This window comes from Mercurialis annua, linkage group LG3, assembly GCF_937616625.2.
Source record: "Mercurialis annua linkage group LG3, ddMerAnnu1.2, whole genome shotgun sequence".
Classification (NCBI taxonomy): domain Eukaryota; kingdom Viridiplantae; phylum Streptophyta; class Magnoliopsida; order Malpighiales; family Euphorbiaceae; genus Mercurialis; species Mercurialis annua.
This window is the reverse complement of record NC_065572.1, coordinates 35,359,719-35,383,214: the sequence shown is the minus strand read 5'-3', so window position 1 is coordinate 35,383,214 and position 23,496 is coordinate 35,359,719. Positions and strand designations below refer to the sequence as shown.

The following is a 23,496-nucleotide window of genomic DNA, read 5'->3' as shown; positions in this document are numbered from 1 at the left end:
AAGTGTTTCACCTTTTTAGCAATTTAAGCCACACGTTTACAAAAGTTACGAAATTTCAAAAGTTTCACCTTTTTAGCGATTTAAGCCTAACGTTTACAAACGGTACAAAACAAATCCAAACGTTTCACCTTTTTAGCGATTTAAGCCAAACGTTACAAACGTTTCGCCTTTTTAGCAATTTAAGCCAAACTTTTATAAACGTTACGAAACAAATCCAAATGTTTAATCTTTTTAGCGATTTAAGCAGAACGTTTACAAACGTTACGAAACAAAACCAAACAGTTCACCTTTTTAGCAATTTAAGCCAAACGTTTACAAACGATACGAAACAAATCCAAACGTTTCACCTTTTTAGCAATTTAAGCCAAACGTTTACGAATGTTATGAAACAAATCTAAACGTTTCACCTTTTTAGCAATTTAAGCTAAACGTTTACAAACGTTACGAAACAAAACCAAACGTTTTCCCTTTTTAGCAAATTAAGCCAAACGTTTGCAAACGTTATGAAACAAGTCCAAATGTTTACAAACGCTATGGAACAAATCCAAATGTTTCACCTTTTTAGCGATTTAAGAAAAACGTTTATAAACGTTACGGCTTAAATCGCCAAAAATGTGAAACGTTTGGATTTGTTTCGTAACGTTTTAAACGTTTGGTTTTGTTTCATAACCTTTCAAAACAAAACTTTTCACCTTTTTAGCAATTTAAGCCAAACGTTTACAAACATTACGAAACAAATCCAAACGTTTTCCCATTTTAGCGATTTAAGCCAAACGTTTAAAACATTACGAAACAAATTCAAACGTTTCACCTTTTTAGCGATTTAAGCCAAACATTTACAAACTTTACGAAATAAATTCAAGTGTTTCACATTTTTAGCAATTTAAGCCAAATGTGTCACGGCCCAAAATATTGAGCCGCAACCGGCGCTAGGGAATGGGAGTGGTAGCTCTGAAACCCGTAGCAAGCCTAAATTAACTGAAACCTTTTCTTAAATAAGGAAACACATATACATCAACGGAAGCAAGACATATATACAAATACTTACACTACAATTTCTAATATCCACGTGGGCTCTAGTTACTATACCCTGTACAAACTGGCCTCACGGGATTATATACATATTATGTATCAAAACATATCACCGGCATCTGGTGCCGTCAACAAAACCTAACATACGTAGCCTACAAAAAGATAGAAACAAAGACAACAAGTAAAACATAAATCAAAATATACTGCTGTCAAGGCTACAACTCTGTCGACACAGGACCACTATTGCAGCTCTACGGAAGTCAAGAACTATACATGGACTGCTGACTTCCGGATCTCAAAAAAGACTTCTAACTAGGTCCAGACGCTAAGCACCTGAAAATATTAAACCCCAACAGAGTCAGACTGCAACCAGTCAAAACTCCCCTAGTCGGCCTAGGAGGAACACCGGTACAAGGAGAAGGGGTTGCGGAACTGACGGTGGAATTAGGGAAAGAAAATGGCTCGCCAAAAGGAGGCCTGATCAGCATCACAAAGAAATTCAAAACACTATTTATGGTTGTCGACATGCCACTTGCTTACAACGTCATACTCGGCAGACCAATGTTATACAACACCGGGGCTGTCACATGCATCAAATACTTGTGTATGAAAATACCAACCTAAGAAGGAGTGGTAACGGTCAAAGGAAGGCAAGATATAGCCAAACAATGCTACTTGATATCAATGAAAGGAGTATCAGAAACCTTGGCTATTGAAACAATGGAGATACCAGACTCGGATGAAGGCAAGCTGGAACCGCATGGAAAGTTAGAAAGGGTTAATCTGACAGGAATAACACCAAGATCGGTCCAAATAGGCGCAACACTGCCTAAACCGATAAAACAGAAGATAACCGACATGCTAATCAGGAACGAGGTCGAATTTGTTAACACCCCAGGCGAGATAGAAGGGGTCGACCCGGCAATAATATCACATAAACTAAATGTTGATCCAAAGCACAAGCCAGTCAAACAAAAGAAAAGAGCCTTCGCAGTAGATAGACAAATCGCCATCAGAGCCGAAGTAGACAAATTATTAGCAGCAGGTTTTATCAGAAGAGTGTATTACCCGGAATGGCTGTCAAATGTCGTACTCATAAAAAAGCCAAATGGGAAATGGAGATTGTGCATAGACTTCACAGATCTGAACTGAGCATGCCCCAAGGACAGCTACCCCTTGCCAAACATTGACCAACTGGTCGATTCAACCAGCGGTTACGAAATCTACTCATTTATAGACGCGGCCCAAGGATATCACCAGATCACAATGCACAAAGATGATGAAGAGAAAACAAGCTTTGTAACCGACAGCGGCACATACTGTTACAAACAAATGCCATTCGGATTAAAAAATGCAGGGGCAACTTATCAGCGGCTAATGAACTTCGTATTCAAAGACCAGATCGGTCGTAACATGGAAGTTTATGTCGACAACATCATCGTCAAGTCCAAAAAGGTAGAAGATCATGCGAAAGACCTAAAAGAAGTCTTCACCAATCTTAAAAAATACAAACTCAAGCTAAATCCGGACAAATGCGCATTCGAAGTCCCAACAGGAAAATTCCTCGGTTACCTCATCTCTCAAAAAGGCATTAAAGTAAACCCGGAGAAAACAAAAGCAATTTTGGAAATGAAGGCGCCAAAATCAGCTAAAGAAGTTCAAAAGCTAAACGGTAGAGTCACGGCTCTCGGTCGATTCGTGTCTAACTCGGCCAAAAGATGTCTCCCGTTCTTCAAAACATTAAGAAATGTGAAAAAATTCGAGTGGACCGAAGAATGCGAACAATCTTTTGAAGAGCTCAAGAAATTCCTGAGTTCACCACCACTACTCGGAAGACCTGAAACCGGAGAAGTGCTATACCTATATCTAAGTGTCACTGATGAAACAGTGGCATCGGTACTAGTAAAGGAAGAGGCATCCGAGCAAAAGCCGGTATACTACACGAGCAAGGTGTTGAAAGGACCCGAGCTCGGATATAGCAAAATCGAGAAATTTGCATTAGCATTGGTCTTAACAGTTGAAAAACTAAAAAGATATTTTCAGGCTCACACAGGAATAGTCCGAACAAACCAACCTCTGAGAAAAGCGCTCGCAAGACCAGAAACATCAGGACGACTAATCAACTGGTCAGTCATGATAGGATCATACGACATCAAATACGAACCGAGAACAGCAATGAAAGCTTAAATCTTAGCCGACTTTGTAGCAGAAACAACAACACACGATCAACCTACCGAGGTAGACAAGGGCCTAGTCAGCTGAACGCTAAAGTAGACGGAGCATCAAACATGAGCGGAGCAGGAGCGGGCATGATACTAAGAGGACCACATAAGATCAAAATGCAAAACTCAATCCATCTAAATTTTCCAACAACCAACAATGCAGCGGGATACGAAGCTTTGATAAATGGATTAAGGATGGAACCGGTAGTCAAGACCGAGTACATCAAAATTCAGAGTTACTCTCAGCTGGTGGTTAACCAGGTACTTGGTTTATACGAGGTAAAAGATCCAGAGATGAAAAAATACGTAGACCGAGTGAAAGAGCTGCTCGCAAAAATTATCGAAGAGGGTGGAAAATGGGAGTTAGAACAAATACCCAGAGAGGAAAACACAGAAGCAGATACATTGGCAAAAGCCGGAGCAGTCAAAGAAACAATGTCGGCCATACCGTGCTCGGTTCAAAATTTCAGCAGTATCCAGAATCCCGAAGCAACATTCCTCATCAACCCATTGAACCAGTGGATAGAACACATCATCTCATACATTGAAAACGGGAGCCTGCCCGAAGATAACAAAGAAGCAAAGAAAGTAAAACACCGAGCACCACACTTCTCATACCGAGACGGGACTCTGTACAGAAAATCATTCTCACACCCCTGGTCCAGATGCCTCACGGTGGAGTAAGGGAAATATTTCTTAGCCGAGATACACGAAGGTGTATGTGGAAGCCACATCTCACACCTGGCACTCTGTCGTAAAGCCGTCTTACAAGGTTACTACTGGCCGACACTGGCACAAGACGCATCAAACCTGGTACAAAAATGTGAGAAATGTCAGTACCACCAAAATGTACACATATCAACCAACGACCGAACAAAATCCAATAATAAGTCCTTGGCCATTCAGCATGTGGGGAATAGACATCGTTGGAACTTTTCCAACGGCAAGTGGGCAGAGAAAATTCATAATAGTAGCAGTTGACCATTTCTCAAAGTGGGTAGAAGCCGAAGCTGTATCCACTATAATGGAAGCACGAGTGCGAAGCTTTGTCCGAAGAGAAATCATCTGTCGTTTCGGAATCCCAAAAAACATCATAACCGACAACGAAAATCAATTCGACAACAAAAACTTCAGAGAATTCTGCACTGAAAAAGGAAATGATCTAAGGTTCACATCGGTCACCCACCCACAGAGCAACGGGATGACCGAAGTAACCAACCAAACCATTGTCAATGGTTTAAAAAAGCAGCTAGACGAGGCAAAAGGTCGATGGGCCGATGAGCTACACAGTGTCCTATGGTCATATAGAACCACGCCAAAAGCTAGCACAGGAAGGACCCCATATAGCCTAACCTACGGGTGCGAGGCAATGGTACTAGTAGAGATAGGTATGCCCACCATCAGAGTCAAATATTTTGATTAGGAACAAAATGAAGAAAGCACTAGACTCTGCCTCGACTTGCTAGAAGAAAGAAGAGAGCAAGCCTTGCTACACATAGAAACATATCACAACAAGAGGGTCAAACCCCTAACGTTTGAAGTCGGAGACTTAGTACTACGAAGAGCCGACATAGCAAGAGGTAACGCAGGAGTATCCAAACTCGGAGAAAACTGGGAAGGACCTTACCAAGTAAAGAAAGTAGGGAAAGGAGGAGCCTATTATTTAACATATCTGTCAGGCTGAGACCTGCCAAGAACCTGGAATGCCAGGGTTCTTACAAGATTCTATCAGTAGACAACATTCAGGTTAATCGAGTCAGTCGGGGATTTTTTCACTTGCATTTTGGTCAAGGTCGGTTGTAGGCAAAAATGCAAGTTTTTCCCCTATCAATAAAAGAAAAAACAAAGTGTGCCAAAAATATAGCCTGAAAACTAAAAGCAATTGCTTTGCCAGAACTAAGCCATAGCTTAAGATGACTAAAAGCAATTGCTTTGCCCGAAATAAGCCATAGCTTAAGACGATTTAAAACAATTGCTTTACCCGAACTAAGCCATAGCTTAAAAGGAAAAAGCAATTGCTTTACCCGAACTAAGCCATAGCTTAAAACGAAAAAGCAATTGCTTTATCCGAACTAAGCCATAGCTTAAAACGAAAAAGCAATTGCTTTATCCGAACTAAGGCATAGCTTAAAACGATTTAAATCAATAGTTTTGTCCGAACTAAAAGAACAAAAAACCGAGCACAAAGATTAAATATCCCATAAACAATATTCACATTTTTAAACAAACATCGAAGACAAAGATACACATACAAAAATAAAGATAAATACTAAACAGGAAAAACAGAATAAAAACTGATATATATATCACCAGACAAAAATCCGCACACAAAGATAGGAAAGAAGAAAGTACAGTTTCTAATCTATTACAGCCCGGGAAACATCATCGGGCAAATTCAAACCATTCCCCGACATAGAACCACCACCCTCGCTCAATCCAGCTTCTTCATAATGACTCACATTAAGCTGACCGGGCACCAGAGGAACAACATGAAGATCGGTCCTCTGATCGCTAACAACTTGGGCATTTTCCTGATCTATCCGATCAAACTCCTTGCTTAGCGTGGCCGCCATTTCAGTAGCAGCATCAGACACCTCGGCCTTCTTTTGCATCAGCACCTCATACATAGCGGCCACGTCGAGATAGAGACACTCCGGATCAGCATTAGGCAGCAACAGAGGACCCACTCTCTATCTCTCAAGTTGTCCTCCAGAAGATCAGTCAATTGACCGAATTCAGCAGTAACTTCGGTACGAACGACCTTCACAGCCTTCTCAAGCTCCTCCGAAGCTAACTTTTTCTGCTCAGCTAGAAGCGCATCATGCTGCTCCCTCTGTTTTATAAGATCCAGCGCGTGTTTTCGTTTAAGCTCAACCCGGGTCTCAGTCAAAGCAGCAACTTCCTTCTTCAGCTCGGCAATCTGAGCATTATACTCTTTGATATGATTATCAAGCACCGACTGAACATTCGCCCGAGCAAGCTGCTCTGATTCCAAAGCAGTAGCAGCAGCTTCGGCTTTCTCCCGATCAGCAGATGCTTGATTCACCAAATCATCCTGGACCGAGCGGGCCCCTAGCAAATGATTGATCAACTAACAAAAATACCCCGAAGTAAGGCTCATATAAAACAAAAAAATATGTATATACATACATGTAAAAATAACACACACATATACAACATAACAATAAATACCTGGAAAGCCAAAGAGCAACCTCCGTCAATGAAATCCTGAGGGTGAGTTATTTTCAAGCTATCCACATCCTTGGGTAAGGAGCAGAGTCGGGCTATGAAGAGCGCGGTCGGATAATTTTCCACAGAATCATCCGACGTCTTCCTCTTTAAAAACCGATCCATGGTTGAGGGAGTCAACGAAATCTCGGCACCAACATCAACCGGAACATCGGAGGAATCCCCAACCTTATTCTTTCCCTTCCGAGCCCGAGATGCGCCGTCAACCGCAATAGGAACAGACCCTACTTCGGCATCAGCACCAGCAACACCCAAACAAGCATTCAGGGCCAACACCACAGGCTCTGGTCGGTTTTCCTCGCCAGACGGATCATCAAAAGCATCAATCTCGGCAGATAACTGATCAGCACAAGGCTCAAAAGGTTTCTTGCCCGTAGTCTTCCCCCTCTTTCTTTTCTTCTCGGCAGGGGGAGGCACATTATCCGAGCCAACATTCTTACTTGGCACAAAACCAGGAACCTTTAGGACATCAGGCATCTTCGGTTGAGATGCATCCACGGTTTGTGACGTTTGTCCCTAACTAGGCCGAGCCCGCCTCCCAGCAGCAAAGGCAGCCATATCCATCGCTGCATATGAAATTAAAAACCGATCAACAAACAAAGGACAAGCATAAAACAAAGATAGTGGGAAAATAACCGACAAAGGCAAAAACAAAGACAAACAAAAAATAAAAACCAAAAACAAGCTTGGCGATTGGGGTTAAATGTAATACCCCGTAGAATTATTAGCGTTTATTTTCGCTAGTGTCCAATTTTTATTGATTAAGACCTCGAAAATAGTGAATAAATTCACGTGATGAATTTATACGTGTGAAAATGTGATTTGGTATGTGTTTGCCTTAAATGTGATTTTTGGCAATTTTACGTGTTAAAAGTGAATTTTGCGATTTTTCACTAAAAACCGTCAAAATAATTATTTTAAATATTTTTAAAGGCCCAAAAATATTTTAAACTCAGCCCATATGATATGATTTAATGTTTTGAATATTTGATAAAGTTGAATTTATTTTGCCCCTAGAGTTTGATTTAATTACAAGAATGCCCCTAATGGCAAACTTGTAAATAATTGAAATAGCTATCTAAATATCTAGATATTTTCTTAAGCTAAACTTGATGCCCAAGTTTCTTAATCATCTTCCCCATTTGAGTGTGGGTGCCGAACCATTCAAGATTAAAACACAAAAATTTACTCTTTGATTTTCTCTCAAAATTTTGTTAACGAAAAATGTCGGGAATATTGCATAGATCGTGTATGTGTGTTTGCATGTTGAATCAAGGTGAAATCTCAAGCTCAAAACCATACTTTTATTTGCTGATGTTGGTTGAGGTTTAGAAACATGTTTAGGATGGTTTAAAATTGTTGTTTGATGGTTAGTTAATTAGTTTTAGTAATTGTTTTAATGGGTTTCGGTTTTAAATAATTTTTCCGTAAAAATTAAATTATTTATTTTAATTTCTGGGCTGATCTATTTGATGAGTATTAAATATGCTTTAAAGTGAGATTTTTGTGGATTAAAAATGTTAATTAATTCGGGTGTTAATTTAAAGGTTTGAAATTCGATTTTTAATAGTTTAAAACTCAAAAAAATGCTTAAATGTGGGTAAATCTAATGATTTTAAATTTCTGGAAATGAGTTTGTTTAAGGTTGATCTAAATGTTTGAATGATGATAAATAAATATTTAATGGTGAATTTTTAGTGATTTAGTAACCGGGTTTAAATTTTGATAATTGTTAATTCGGTTAAAATTGTTAAAAAGGGTAAAACTGTCATTTTAATTTCTGGGCAGAAAATAAGGGGGGGCCGAGCCCCGGGTCAAAAATATTTTACGGAAAAATATTTTTGGATATTTTTGAATTGTGATATGTTTGTTGAGATTTTCTAAAAAAGGAAATTTTTAGAAAACTATGTTAATTGAATATGTGTTAGAATTATATGGACTTATAATTCTATGTTTATTTATGAATTAAATAAACTATGTGGTGTATCGTATTGAAATAAGATGACGCGGAAAGAGATAGTCGGAATCAAATTTGATTTGTGATTATGTGGTTTATATGGTTGAGTCGGTCTAGAGTTTATCCTAGAATTTAGAGTTATTACATTTATTAATGTTTAATCTCTAAATTAGATCCAGCGAGTCTTGTCGCGGAAACCGGCGAGCGAAGGTTTTAATATTTCGACGGGTGATATTTTTATAATTGGAATAAGCGAGTACTGTGAGTGTGTTTACAACTTATACTGCTAAATATTAGTATTAAAAATATTGCGAACTGCTTTACATGATTTGCAAATGCTTTATTTTATTTTGAATTTAAATCGCATAAACTATTATACATAGTATTGAAACCGATTTAGATTCATTGAAACATGCTTACTATTGGGCGGCAATAGTGTTGTGTGATCACCGGTATTGCATTTAGAATGGGTTGCATGTGAATGTACTGTGTGAATCCTGGCGACGGCCTGGAAAGTCAGGCGACGGCCTAGACTCTGTGTGAACAGATCTTCAGAGGCAACGGAATATAGACGACCAAAGGCAGTAAAGAGAAACTGCCGAGATCTGAGAGGTTGAACCTTTTAATAAAAAGTGAAATGGCGACGGTATATATGTACTGCCGAAATCTGTTGTATGGTGAAAGAGTCTAAAGACCTTCACATACGTAAAAGATGAATGATCAGATTTGACGGGCTAGAGTACAAAAAGAAATGAATAAATACGGCCATGAAAAGGTTAACCCGAATATGATGAAATGATGTGGAATATTTATGTTTCTTGTTTTGAAAGTATATAGGAACATGAATCATGGTTTAGGGTTTCATATGAATCGGTAATCTGGAATGCATTGCTTTCATATTAATGTTTATTAGTACATGTTGTACGCATTCACCAGTTTTATAACTGACCCCGTTGAATTTAATATTTTTTACAGGCGAGTAGTTTGACGTGTGGATTTCCAATTTCTTGTTCCGGAAATCCCTGGCTTGAATAAAGTGAGAATGACTTTCCTTTATGTGTCTAGAGTTGCAGTAGCTAGAATAATGAACGGTGATACCTTAGTAGTCGTTGGACTTATTTATGCTTTATATTTTATTATAACGCTTAAACTCTGATAATATGTAATATGTGAATGCTGTGCGAAAGTCCGAGCGACTGCACGAGTACAAAATGCAGCGAGCGCATCTGCATAATGGAATGCAGTTAAATCCATAATGAAATGGTCTGCATAATGAATTGCGGTTAAGTCCATAATGAAATGGCCTGCATAGTGAAATGCAGTAATTACCGTAGTAAGATGGTATGCATAATGAGATGCATGATAAACCATAGTGAAATGGTTTTGAAAACTATAATGCAATAATTTAAGAGAAAAATTATGTGCATGTTTTAAATGGTAATTTTTAATAGAACGTTTTAAACTGCGATTTTAAAATGTTCGAAAATGATTTGAATTCCGCGAAATTTTTTAAGTGATTTTTAATGTATTTTTAAGGCTTGCTACGGGTTTCGGAGCAACCACTCCCATTCCCTAGCGCCGGTCTCGACGCCGAGGATCGGGTCGTGACAAAGGTGGTATCAGAGCAATGGTCAAAAAGTGGGCCATTGTTGAGTTTGATATCATAGTGATGGTTTATAGTCTTAAACCATTACTAATATGTGAAAGGAGTAACGAAAGTTAGTATCATTTCCACTGACTGAGTGATAGTCGAAAAGTGGTTGATAGTAAAGGTGGTATCATTGTTAAATACCGTATGGAACGTGTACCTAAGAAATTGGTATAGAGTCTACTGCAACATATAAATTTCCGGTCATGTCATTTGTTAAGTCATCATTTGTTTTTATATATTCCCAGCTGTGCTTTAGGATTGAGTCTGTATGCTTGTTAGGAGTAAGTAGAGCCTGATAGTATACGATTAGAACGCTTAGATAGATTCTTAATAGATGATGTGCTTTGATCAGAATGGCTGATCAGCATGAGGAAAACATTCAAGAGGAGAATGTTCATGATGAGGAGTCCGTTCATAACGATGCGATACCCGTAGCAGGCGAAGGTCGTGGTCGTGGACGTGGACGTGGTCGAGGTCGTGGTAGAGGCCGTGGGCCTAATTTTAATATTTCGGGCTTTGATTTCGAACAATTTTTAGCTGGCATAGCAGCCATGCAAACGAATCAAGCGGAAGTGGAAAATATGCACAGAGAGCAGTTAGATTATCAACAGCAGAGAGTTGGTGCTAATGTTGATCGTGATCTCGTTATGGCTTACATGAGGCTCAAGCCCATGAAGTTTGATGGATCGAACGATGCATTAGATTTCTTAGAGGAAGTAGAAATGAACGCTAGACGTCTTAATGCTAGTGAAAGACAGTCTATACTGATGGTGGAGATGTCAGTAAAAGGATCTGCGAAGGATTGGTTTCAAAGGCATATTCAACCAAGTATGGGAGAGATGACTTGGAATGAATTTGTCACTAGATTTAAGAATTTCTTTCTGCCGTTTTCAGTAACGGAGAATTATCGAGAGAAACTGTTGAATTTGAATAAGATAGGAAAGACGGTGCAGGAGTATGTGACGGAGTTCACAAGATTGAGTCGATTCCCACCTGATCTGATGTTGGATAGAGATAGGGTGAATTTAAGGTTCATTAAGGGGCTAGGACCCGAATATATTGGATTGCTATCTGATGTTAGGAAGGATCTGGTTCAAATCATCGATAGTGCACGCCAAATGGAAACTACTTTGATCCAATTTGGAAGGATCAGTGTTCCTGGTGAGCAAGTGAGAGAAGGAACGGCGAGTTCTAATACGAATAGGTTCACTGGACCATATCGTAAGGGGTTTAAGAAGAACAGAAGAGATAGGAGGTTTAGTACCTCTGGATCAAGTTCTAGTGGACGAAGTTCAGGAGGAACGGTACCACTATGTCCAACTTGTGGGAAGAAGCATTTTGGAGCATGCTATTGGGCAACTAGAGGATGTTACACGTGTGGACAACAAGGTCATTACTCTAGAGAATGTCCTATGTCTGGACCACAAGGTTCAAGTGCTAGTGTTGTTCAACCAGTGTTTCAACAACCTAGACCTGTATATCCTGCAGTGTCTGGGCAGGCACAGAACCAGAGTGTGTTAAATGGACAACGTGGAAGAGGATATGGTTTTGGTAATCGTGGTGGAGGAAGGACCACAGGCGGACGAGGATCTGGAGCAACTGCTAGCGGAGGGCAGGCTAGAGTTTTTGCGATCAATCCTCAGGAGGCGAATGCGTCGAATGCGGTAGTGCAAGGTATATTTTCAATATCTATGATGCATCAATTTTATTTGATCCCGGTGCTACGCATTCATTTGTATCGTCGAGTTTTGCATTAAAATTAGGAATTCAACCTGTGATTTTGCAAAACCCATTGTTAGTAGCTACACCTGTAGGCGAAAGCATAGACGTTACTGTAATGTATCCGTCGTGTCCTGTGTTAATTGGAGAGCGAGAATTGCTTGCGGATTTGTTATTGCTTAATGTCTTAGAATTCGACGTCATCCTAGGAATGGATTGGTTGTCGCGACATTATGCGAATGTGGATTGTAGAGAGAAGATAGTGACGTTCCATGCACCTGGAACTGAACTTATCTCTATTCGGGGAGAGAAGTTAGAGACCCCAAAGAGTTTAGTCTCGGCTTTGAAAGCGAGAAAGATGTTAAGTAAAGGATGTCAAGGATTTTTAGCTCTGGTACGAGATGTTCAGAAGGAAGTGGGAAGTGTGAGTGATGTACCAATAGTGTCGGAGTATTCTGATGTGTTTCCAGAAGAATTACCTGGATTACCACCAGATCGAGAGATTGAATTCTGTATTGATCTAGTTCGTGGTACAAGTCCAATATCGATACCTCCGTATCGTATGGCACCAGCAGAACTAAAGGAGTTGCAGGATCAATTAGAAGAATTGATTGATCGTGGATTTATACGACCAAGTGTCTCGCCTTGGGGAGCACCTGTGTTGTTTGTAAAGAAGAAGGATGGATCTATGAGACTCTGTATAGACTACAGACAACTCAATAAGGTCACAATCAAGAATAAGTATCCTTTACCCAGAATTGACGATTTATTCGATCAATTGCAAGGAGCGAGGTACTTTTCGAAGATTGATCTGAGGTCTGGTTATCATCAGTTGAAGATCAGAAATGATGATATTCCAAAGACTGTATTCAGAACAAGATACGGTCATTATGAATTTTTGGTGATGTCATTTGGATTGACAAATGCACCAGCGGCTTTCATGGATTTGATGAATCGGATTTTTAAACCGTTTCTAGATCAATTCATGATAGTGTTCATAGATGATATCTTGATTTATTCGCGCACAGAGGAGGAGCATGCGCAACACTTAAGGATAGTGTTACAAACTTTGAGAGATCATCAGCTATATGCTAAATTCTCGATGTGTGAATTTTGGTTAGAAGAAGTAGCATTTTTGGGACATGTAGTATCTCAGAGTGGGATTAAGGTGGATCCTAAAAAGATTGAAGCTGTGATGAATTGGAAAAGGCCAAGTTCAGTAACAGAAATTCGTAGTTTCTTGGGTTTAGCTGGTTATTATAGACGGTTTGTGCAAGACTTTTCTAAGTTGTCTGCACCATTAACTAAGCTAACTCAGAAGAACGCGAAGTTCATTTGGAATGATCAATGTGAAGTGAGTTTCCAGAAGCTGAAGGAGTGTTTGACAACAGCTCCAGTTCTGGCATTACCAGAAGGTAGTGATGGACTTACAGTCTATTGTGATGCTTCTAGGATCGGGTTAGGATGTGTACTGATGCAACATGGACGAGTTATAGCTTATGCTTCTCGCCAGTTGAAAAAGCATGAAGTTAATTATCCAACCCATGATCTAGAATTAGCAGCAGTGATTTTCGCATTAAAGATTTGGAGAAATTATCTATATGGAGCAAAATGCGAAATATTCACTGATCACAAGAGTCTGAAATATATATTTGATAAGAGAGAGTTAAATCTCAGACAGAGGAGATGGGTGGAGTTACTAAAGGATTGTGACTGTACGATACAGTATCATCCTGGCAAAGCTAATTTAGTGGCTGATGCGTTGAGCAGAAAATCAGCAGGAAGTTTAGCTCATGTTACTTTAGTTGAGAAGAGACCAATGATTAGAGAAGTGCATTCGTTGTTTGATCAAGGAGTTCAATTAGAGGTTTCGTATTTGGGGAGTTTGTTAGCTCAAATGACGATTAAACCTACATTGAATGATCATATTAAGGAACTTCAGACAACTGATCCTCAACTAAAGCATGTTATTGCAGAAGTTCAAAAGGGAATGAACTCTGAGTATAATTTGAAAGGTGGTATTTTGAAATTTGGTACAAGGGTATGTGTACCAAATGTAGAGAAATTGAAACAGAGGATTATGATGGAGGCACATGGATCTAAGTATAGTGTTCATCCTGGTTCTACCAAGATGTATCACGATGTTAAGGAGATGTATTGGTGGTATGGTATGAAAAGAGATATAGCGGAATTTGTTGCGAAGTGTCCGATATGCCAACAGGTGAAGTTGGAACATCAGAGACCATTTGGATTTTTGCAACAATTACCAATACCAGAATGGAAATGGGAAAGAATAACCATGGATTTTGTCGTTGGATTGCCTAAGTCGCAACGTGGTTTTGATTCGATATGGGTTATCGTTGATCGAATGACAAAGTCGGCTCATTTCATTCCGATCAAGGTTACCTATACGGCAGCGAAGTTGGCACAGATTTATATTGACAAGGTAGTCAGTTTACATGGAGTTCCTGTGTCAATTGTGTCAGATCGAGGATCGGTTTTTACATCCCGATTTTGGCAAAGTCTGCAAGAGGCTTTAGGAACGCGTTTAGATTTCAGTACAGCGTTTCATCCCCAAACGGATGGACAGTCTGAAAGGACTATCCAGACTTTGGAGGATATGCTAAGAATGTGCATTTTAGATTTCGGAGGCCATTGGGATGAGTATCTACCGTTAGTAGAGTTTTCATATAACAATAGTTATCATTCCAGTATCGAAATGGCACCGTATGAGGCGTTGTATGGACGTAAGTGTACATCTCCAATTTGTTGGGAGGAAGTTGGAGAAAGAAAGTTAACAGGAGCTGAAATAGCACAGATTACGTCTGAGAAAGTGCCGTTGATTAAGCAACGTTTAGAAACTGCATTTAGTCGACAAAAGAGCTATGCTGATGTGAGGAGAAAGGATATAGAATTTCAAGTCAGAGATTTTGTGTTTCTTAAAATATCACCTATGAAAGGTGTAATCCGATTTGGAAAGAAAGGAAAGCTAACGCCGAGATATGCAGGACCTTACGAGGTTATTGAGCGAATAGGAGCGGTAGCTTATAAGTTAGCATTACCGTCTGAGATGTCGCAGGTACATCCAGTGTTTCACGTGTCGATGCTTAGGAAGTATATTCCTGACCCTGATAGAATTATTCAGTCTCAAGAGGTTGAGATAGACGAGGAACTATCTTATCAGGAGGAACCTGTAGAAATTGTCGATACCCAGATTAGGAAACTCCGTAGTAAGGAGATACCTATGGTAAAAGTGCTCTGGAGGAGCCGTACAATTGAGGAATGTACGTGGGAAACAGAGGCGGATATGCGGAAACGATATCCCCACTTGTTTGCTCAAGGTAATAATTTGTTTTGAAATTCGAGGACGAATTTCTTATAAGGAGGGGTGAATGTAATACCCCGTAGAATTATTAGCGTTTATTTTCGCTAGTGTCCAATTTTTATTGATTAGGACCTCGAAAATAGTGAATAAATTCACGTGATGAATTTATACGTGTGAAAATGTGATTTGGTATGTGTTTGCCTTAAATGTGATTTTTGGCAATTTTACGTGTTAAAAGTGAATTTTGCGATTTTTCACTAAAAACTGTCAAAATAATTATTTTAAATATTTTTAAAGGCCCAAAAATATTTTAAACTCAGCCCATATGATATGATTTAATGTTTTGAATATTTGATAAAGTTGAATTTATTTTGCCCATAGAGTTTGATTTAATTACAAGAATGCCCCTAATGGCAAACTTGTAAATAATTGAAATAGCTATCTAAATATCTAGATATTTTCTTAAGCTAAACTTGATGCCCAAGTTTCTTAATCATCTTCCCCATTTGAGTGTGGGTGCCGAACCATTCAAGATCAAAACACAAAAATTTACTATTTGATTTTCTCTCAAAATTTTGTTAACGAAAATTGTCGGGAATATTGCATAGATCGTGTATGTGTGTTTGCATGTTGAATCAAGGTGAAATCTCAAGCTCAAAACCATACTTTTATTTGCTGATGTTGGTTGAGGTTTAGAAACATGCTTAGGATGGTTTAAAATTGTTGTTTGATGGTTAGTTAATTAATTTTAGTAATTGTTTTAATGAGTTTCGGTTTTAAATAATTTTTCCGTGAAAATTAAATTATTTATTTTAATTTCTGGGCTGATCTATTTGATGAGGATTAAATATGCTTTAAAGTGAGATTTTTGTGGATTAAAAATGTTAATTAATTCGGGTGTTAATTTAAAGGTTTGAAATTCGATTTTTAATAGTTTAAAACTCAAAAAAATGCTTAAATGTGGGTAAATCTAATGATTTTAAATTTCTGGAAATGAGTTTGTTTAAGGTTGATCTAAATGTTTGAATGATGATAAATAAATATTTAATGGTGAATTTTTAGTGATTTAGTAACCGGGTTTAAATTTTGATAATTGTTTATTCGGTTAAAATTGTTAAAAAGGGTAAAACTGTCATTTTAATTTCTGGGCAGAAAATAAGGGGGGGCCGAGCCCCGGGTCAAAAATATTTTACGGAAAAATATTTTTGGATATTTTTGAATTGTGATATGTTTGTTGAGATTTTCTAAAAAAGGAAATTTTCAGAAAACTATGTTAATTGAATATGTGTTAAAATTATATGGAATTATAATTCTATGTTTATTTATGAATTAAATAAACTATGTGGTGTATCGTATTGAAATACGATGACGCGGAAAAAGATAGTCGGAATCAAATTTGGTTTGTGATTATGTGGTTTATATGGTTGAGTAGGTCTAGAGTTTATCCTAGAATTTAGAGTTATTACATTTATTAATGTTTAATCTCTAAATTAGATCCAGCGAGTCTTGTCGCGGAAACCGGCGAGCGAAGGTTTTAATATTTCGACGGGTGATATTTTTATAATTGGAATAAGCGAGTACTGTGAGTGTGTTTACAACTTATACTGCTAAATATTAGTATTAAAAATATTGCGAACTGCTTTACATGATTTGCAAATGCTTTATTTTATTTTGAATTTAAATCGCATAAACTTTTATACATTGTTTTGAAACCGATTTAGATTCATTGAAACATGCTTACTATTGGGCGGCAATAGTGCTGTGTGATCACCGGTATTGCATTTAGAATGGGTTGCATGTGAATGTACAGTGTGAATCCTGGCGACGGCCTGGAAAGTCAGGCGACGGCCTAGACTCTGTGTGAACAGATCTTCAGAGGCAACGGAATATAGACGACCAAAGGCAGTAAAGAGAAACTGCCGAGATCTGAGAGGTTGAACCTTTTAATAAAAAGTGAAATGGCGACGGTATATATGTACTGCCGAAATCTGTTGTATGGTGAAAGAGTCTAAAGACCTTCACATACGTAAAAGATGAATGATCAGATTTGACGGGCTAGAGTACAAAAAGAAATGAATAAATACGGCCATGAAAAGGTTAACCCGAATATGATGAAATGATGTGGAATATTTATGTTTCCTGTTTTGAAAGTATATAGGAACATGAATCATGGTTTAGGGTTTCATATGAATCGGTAATCTGGAATGCATTGCTTTCATATTAATGTTTATTAGTACATGTTGTACGCATTCACCAGTTTTTATAACTGACCCCGTTGAATTTAATATTTTTTACAGGCGAGTAGTTTGACGTGTGGATTTCCAATTTCTTGTTTCGGAAATCCCTGGCTTGAATAAAGTGAGAATGACTTTCCTTTATGTGTCTAGAGTTGTAGTAGCTAGAATAATGAACGGTGATACCTTAGTAGTGGTTGGACTTATTTATGCTTTATATTTTATTATAACGCTTAAACTCTGATAATATGTAATATGTGAATGCTGTGCGAAAGTCCGAGCGACTGCACGAGTACAAAATGCGGCGAGCGCATCTGCATAATGAAATGCAGTTAAATCCATAATGACATGGTCTGCATAATGAAATGCGGTTAAGTCCATAATGAAATGGCCTGCATAGTGAAATGCAGTAATTACCGTAGTAAGATGGTATGCATAATTAGATGCATGATAAACCATAGTGAAATGGTTTTGAAAACTAAAATGCAATAATTTAAGAGAAAAATTATGTGCATGTTTTAAATGGTAATTTTTAATAGAACGTTTTAAACTGCGATTTTAAAATGTTCGAAAATGATTTGAATTCCGCGAAAATTTTTAAGTGATTTTTAATGTATTTTTAAGGCTTGCTACGGGTTTTGGAGCAACCACTCCCATTCTCTAGCGCCGGTCTCGACGCCGAGGATCGGGTCGTGACATTAAACCTTACAATCCTCAATCGAGGAAGGACTTCCTCGGTATTTACAGGACCGGTTCATTCCAACAAAGCCTGAAGTCGGGTGTGTGCCTCTTCTCGTACTTTGTCCCTCCTAATATATGTGTGCTCCGGAGAAACACACGACCAGCCCAGAGGCAATTCAGAAAAGGCAGAAGGATGCCTAATTCGGAACCAGTCTACCCTAAAGCGCTTAAGCGACGTAGTCACGTGATCGACAACTCGCCTAGGCTCCGACTTCAGAATTTTAAAATAGGCAAAGTCATACTCGCCGTTAAAAACTAAGCCATACATACTAGCAAATATTTTTACAGAAAAAGGGATCTTATTTTTCAAACAAAAGGCCCGCACAGTGAAAAAATGCCTAATACCATGAAACTGACTTAGAGGCATATTATACCACCGAAGAAGAGAAAGAAGGTCGTTTTGAAAAGGGATCCTAACCCCAGAATGAAGGTGTTCCACACACACAACTACATATCCCGGACCAACAGGAGCATTTATGGTTATGCCCGGAGTCGATAATTCTAGGGTATAGCCAGTAGGAATCTTAAGTTTCGAACCAAAGTAGTCCAAATAATTTTGGGTAAGCTCGGCAAACATCGTTTCCATCATCACCCTCCTAGCTAAAGAAGTCTTAGATTTCCTAGGTCTAACTCGCCTAGGCCGAGCATAAGAAGTATCCTCTGAACATCCCAGATCATCGAACCTATTTTCACCAACAACCCCATCCTCGGTATCCTCATGATGGTCACTATCGGTACTACTAACAGTCTCGTTGACATCAACACCTAGGTCTTGCTCAGACAAATTCTGAGAGTCTTCTTCGTTCGACATTTATTCAAACACAAACAAAAACAGAAAATCAAAAAGAAACAAACCCTAAATATATTATCCTAATAGACAAACAAGAAAAAAAGAACACGACAACCAAATAAAAAGATCAAAATAGAGAAAAGCTGATGAACTTACGAATGATATTGATGCAAAACTCGAAGAAAATTGAAAAAAGAAGGAAAGAAAAGCAAGAACAGCAAGTATAGAGAGAGAAAGACGGAAAAGAAGAAAACAAAAAATGAACAAAACAAAGGTTTATATAGAAACCGAACAGGTCCAACTGAAGAGTCACCTTAATTAAAGAGCCATAACTCAGTAGTCACCTCAATAAATGTGATAGTTGGAGACAGCGTCAGTTACAAAGCAGCAAAAAGATGCCACGTGTAACAACAAGGCAGACATTAAATACAGCAAAAAAACGCATGCAAAATGAATAGAGCCAGAAGACAAACTCGGACATAAATATCCGACATAACAGGGGGGGACTTGTGATAACAACACAGATGAATAATCTCAAAAATAGAACATCAACCGAACAAGATACAATACAGACCGAGTAAGACGCATCATAAAACCTCGAACAAAACACACTGCCAACCCCTCTCGGCTCAAACCAAACAAGACATACTACAGACCGAGCAAGACACATCATAAATCTAGTTAGTAAGGAACACTGCCAATCCTTCTCGGCTCAAACCGAACAAGGACATACCACATTGTCACCTCATGATAATCGAATGAAACACACAGCACCTCGGTTTTGTCCGAGGTTCGCCTCTCACTGATTACAACGACAGAACTGTCAGAAGGTACCCTGACATTCCAGACAATATCTGCACGGACAAAGAGAATGAAATCAGGATTGTCAGCCCAGACAAAGAGGAACATAGGCATAATATAAAAGGCTAAGAAAAAGTAGGTAAAAAGGTTAATTCTCTTTTTCTCTCAACTCTTAACTCACTTTCACTTCTTATTCTTTCTCTCACTAAAATACCTATTGACTAGACCGTCGGAGTGGTTTGCCGGAATCCCCTTCCGGCATCCTTCTTACGGTTGTGTTGTGCCTTTCAGATACGGTCTTGAAGCTTCTGCCAGATCAGAGTGTCGCCGCCGTTCCACAAGTTATCAATAACCTAAAAGGTGATTTTGACATAAAAGTCGGATGAGTAATCTGAGCATGATAACCTAAAAGGTGATTTTCATTATGTTGCCAGTAAAATAATTTTTTTCATATTCAAAACTTACTAATGATTCGAAAAGAGTGATTTTTTTGTAATAAAATTATTTTGAAAGGTGATACTGTTTTGAAGAATAAATATTACTTTTATAATTTTACCAGGTTGTGGTTTGTTTACACTTTGATGTCGTTGGTTTCATACTCGATTTGCTAGTTATGGTCGAAGTATGTGTTTTCTAAAAGTTTGTTAAAGATTAATTGTTTTCTCACTTGGGTGATGAGTCCTATGTTGTTGTTTGGGTGACGTCGAGCTTCCTATTTTAAAAAAATTGAGATTTTGTTTTAAAGTGCATTTTCCAGATTTACAAATATTTAAAATACGTTTTATAAACGGTTGTTTAGGGTTTGACTTGGGTCACCCAAATTTAGGAGTTGAACTTGGAAGTTGTAATAACTCAGCTAACTCGATGGTTTTACGAATTAAGATATTTAGGTACTTTTAAAGCAATTAACTTGTAAATGAGGTTTTTCCGGAAAATTAATTTAAAAAAAAAACATGAGGCTGAAACTTGAACTTGAAAAGTTTTATGATTAACTTTAAATTTCAAATTGAATTTGGAAGTGCACTCTTATAAGGTGATATAATTACAAGTTGATTTTGATACGAAAATTCAAACTTGTTGTAGCATGTCTTGATTTTGGTCTTTTCAATATGTTGGGCTGATTTTGCTAAATGTCATGTTTGGTTGAACTATTTTGATTGTTTTTATTTTATCTTTTCATTCGGAGTAACACGTGAGATTAATTAATTCACGTGGTCATAGATGGCTTACCTTATTGTGTGGTCTTAATTTGTGAGTAAGATCTTCGTTTAGACCTAGTTGCCTTTGTCTTCATTTTTAGTTTCGATGAATTTGGTGTTTTGTTTGTGGGTCGAAATCTTTGGGTTTCGATATCGAGAAAGTTAAGGGAATTATTTCCTTGGAACGGTTGGCGATTTCTGATTATCCTGGAAAAGGATATTGGAAATCCTGACCCGAGATGATAAATCAGACTACTAGAAAACAGGGCATTAGCGACGTATTTATCCGTCGCTAATGCCCTTTATTCCGTCGCTAACTGCAGTTAGCGACGGAATTGCGACGGACTGTGTCCATCGCAACAATATTGGTCGCAAAATAAGTTAGCGACCAATATTGTATTCCGTGGCAAATTTAGCGACGGATAACCCGTCGCTATATTTACCTGAAACCTTCGCTACATGGTCTCAAGCTGAGACCAACTAGAGACGGATGTATTGTTTTCCGTCGCCAAACGTGCCAATTTGGAGACAGAATGGGCACGTTTGGTGACGGGTATATCCGTCGCCAAATCCACAACGTTAGCGACGAATTATATCTGTCGCCAACCTTGCAAAATTTATCTCCAATTTGGCACATTGGCGACGGATATATCTGTCGCCAACGTATGCAATCTGTCGCCAATATATGTTTTATCGGCAGATTTTTGCCATTTTTCGCAGTTTTTCCCTGTCGTATAGAGGATATTAAACTATGTAGATCATTAGACTTTACTCAAATTACAGAAAGATCACTAAAAAAACTTTTGTTACAAAATGATCATTGAACTATACCTTTTACTACAAAAATGTTTATGTTGTTACAAAAACAACACTAAACTTTTCGTGAATTACAAAAATGTCACTAGATAATACCTCTTATTACAAAAAGGTCACTAAACTATGTTCCTTTTTGTAAATTTGGCTTGCCACGTAAGCGAAAATGTTGCGTTTTTGCTATAAAACGCAACGTTTTAGATGGATGAACCCCTTTGTAATAAAAATTATAGTTCAATGACCATTTTGTAACAAAAGTTTTTTTAGTGACCTTTCTGTAATTTAAGGAAAGCTTAGTGATCTACAGAGTTTAATATCCTTTCAAATCTGTTAAATACAGTAATTAAAATTCATTTACGGATAATAATTAATAGAAAGTTGACACTAAATATATAGATAAATATCAAAATACAAATATAACGTCGTCTAAAAGAAAAAATATACATAATTAGTTCAGAATCCTAATCTAACAGGACACTACAAATCTGTAGTGTCATCACGGTCTGGTGGGGGAGCGGGAAACTGTGGCTGATACTCTGGAGGAAGATTAGGCATCATCCTTGCAATCTCCTCTCGGATAAGCTGGGCCATTTCCGCTTGGTGCTCACGCTGTTGCTCTGCCAGCTGTTGACGATTTTACTCCGCTAGCCTCTGGTCAACCTCTCGCAGGCGCTCCTGAATTCCTGTCTGCACACGGCGCTCGATGTCCTCGTCCGCCAGCTGTGTCGACCTAGAAGAGGTGCCTCGCAGCGCCCTGCTGCTACTCGGGGCTGCATACCTGCTACTCGCCGAACCTAAACCGTACACGCGGTGCTTCTTATTGACACCCTCGATGTCCAGAATCAGTTGGGTCTCATCCACCTCCGCTGGACTCATCGAGCTACCCTCTCCAGTCGGCGACTGAGTCGCAGCAGCCAGCCTCTCAGCAATAGCGTCCTACAAAACAGTTAAAAAACATATCAGTTCAGGTAAATAACAAATAAAAAAGCATCACATATTAAAAGTAATTCTAAATTTTAAAGAAATTTCGGAAGCATTTCTTTTATAATATGAGCATCACCCATTTTTCAGGAAAATCCTGCAAGAAAATTACAATATATAACCCAAACAACAAACACTTTCAATCTAATTAAGTACACAAACGTCAAGTCTACATAACTTATGTACTTAAATAGTTAATCCAAATATATTTAACAAGTACAATATATATATTCAACACCAAAGCCTAAACATAATTAATAGATTTATAAATTTATAAGTACTTACAGTCATGTTCTGAGCCCGCTTGTCTACAGGTTTATTCTCACCCTTCGTGGAGTGAAGGCGAGTGTACAGCTCCGTCACACTCGGTTTCCGGCCGAGCTCCTTAGCCTATCAGAAAAAATATAATTAAATAAGTACGAAAATAAAGAAAATACATTATTTTACTTACTGAATTTAGAAATATACCATCACGTCCATATGTTTGAGAGCAAAGCGGGATCCCCCAGTATGACGGACCGGTGCAGTACCGGCGCCCGCCGGCTCGCTCATCCGGTTTGCCCGGGCTATCTCCGACTTCTTCTTCTCCGCCTCTGTGTCCTAGAAGGCATTCCAGGCATCCCATATTTCCTGGCCCACAGATTTATGCTTCTCCTTTTTGGACTTCATTTTATGGACGTTGTCTTTGTAGCGAGTGGCTGCGTGGGTCATGAAGACATGTCTGATGAGCTCGTCGCTGTAGACCAAACTATCCCACCAGAATTATTTCTGCAACAGTAAAA

General features: G+C 38.4%; 2 protein-coding genes across 2 annotated transcripts; both read left to right on the top strand.

Annotated features, from left to right (window-relative positions):
• Window positions 1-2,298: 2,298 nt before the first annotated feature.
• LOC126672514 (uncharacterized) lies at window positions 2,299-4,677 on the top strand. Its single transcript, XM_050366466.1, has 3 exons — window positions 2,299-3,158; window positions 3,239-3,842; window positions 3,955-4,677. Exons 1-3 carry the CDS (start codon window positions 2,299-2,301, stop codon window positions 4,675-4,677), a joined length of 2,187 nt encoding a protein of 728 aa, XP_050222423.1.
• Window positions 4,678-10,464: 5,787 nt separating this feature from the next.
• Window positions 10,465-15,188, top strand: LOC126672513 (uncharacterized). The gene is made up of 10 exons (XM_050366465.1): window positions 10,465-10,591; window positions 10,649-10,747; window positions 10,814-11,785; window positions 11,875-12,554; window positions 12,663-12,714; window positions 12,859-13,049; window positions 13,140-13,298; window positions 13,413-13,998; window positions 14,107-14,682; window positions 14,791-15,188. The coding sequence occupies exons 1-10, from the start codon at window positions 10,465-10,467 to the stop codon at window positions 15,186-15,188; spliced, it is 3,840 nt and encodes a 1,279-aa protein (XP_050222422.1).
• Window positions 15,189-23,496: the final 8,308 nt, after the last annotated feature.

Coding starts and splice junctions, on each gene's coding strand:
- LOC126672514 (XM_050366466.1), top strand. CDS start 2,299: ATGCACAAAGATGATGAAGAGAAAACAAGCTTTGTAACCGACAGCGGC. Junction 3,159..3,238: donor TCAGGACGACTAATCAACTG/GTCAGTCATGAT, acceptor CCGACTTTGTAG/CAGAAACAACAACACACGAT. Junction 3,843..3,954: donor ATAACAAAGAAGCAAAGAAA/GTAAAACACCGA, acceptor AATATTTCTTAG/CCGAGATACACGAAGGTGTA.
- LOC126672513 (XM_050366465.1), top strand. CDS start 10,465: ATGGCTGATCAGCATGAGGAAAACATTCAAGAGGAGAATGTTCATGAT. Junction 11,786..11,874: donor GTCGAATGCGGTAGTGCAAG/GTATATTTTCAA, acceptor CATTAAAATTAG/GAATTCAACCTGTGATTTTG. Junction 13,299..13,412: donor CTAGGATCGGGTTAGGATGT/GTACTGATGCAA, acceptor TTCGCATTAAAG/ATTTGGAGAAATTATCTATA.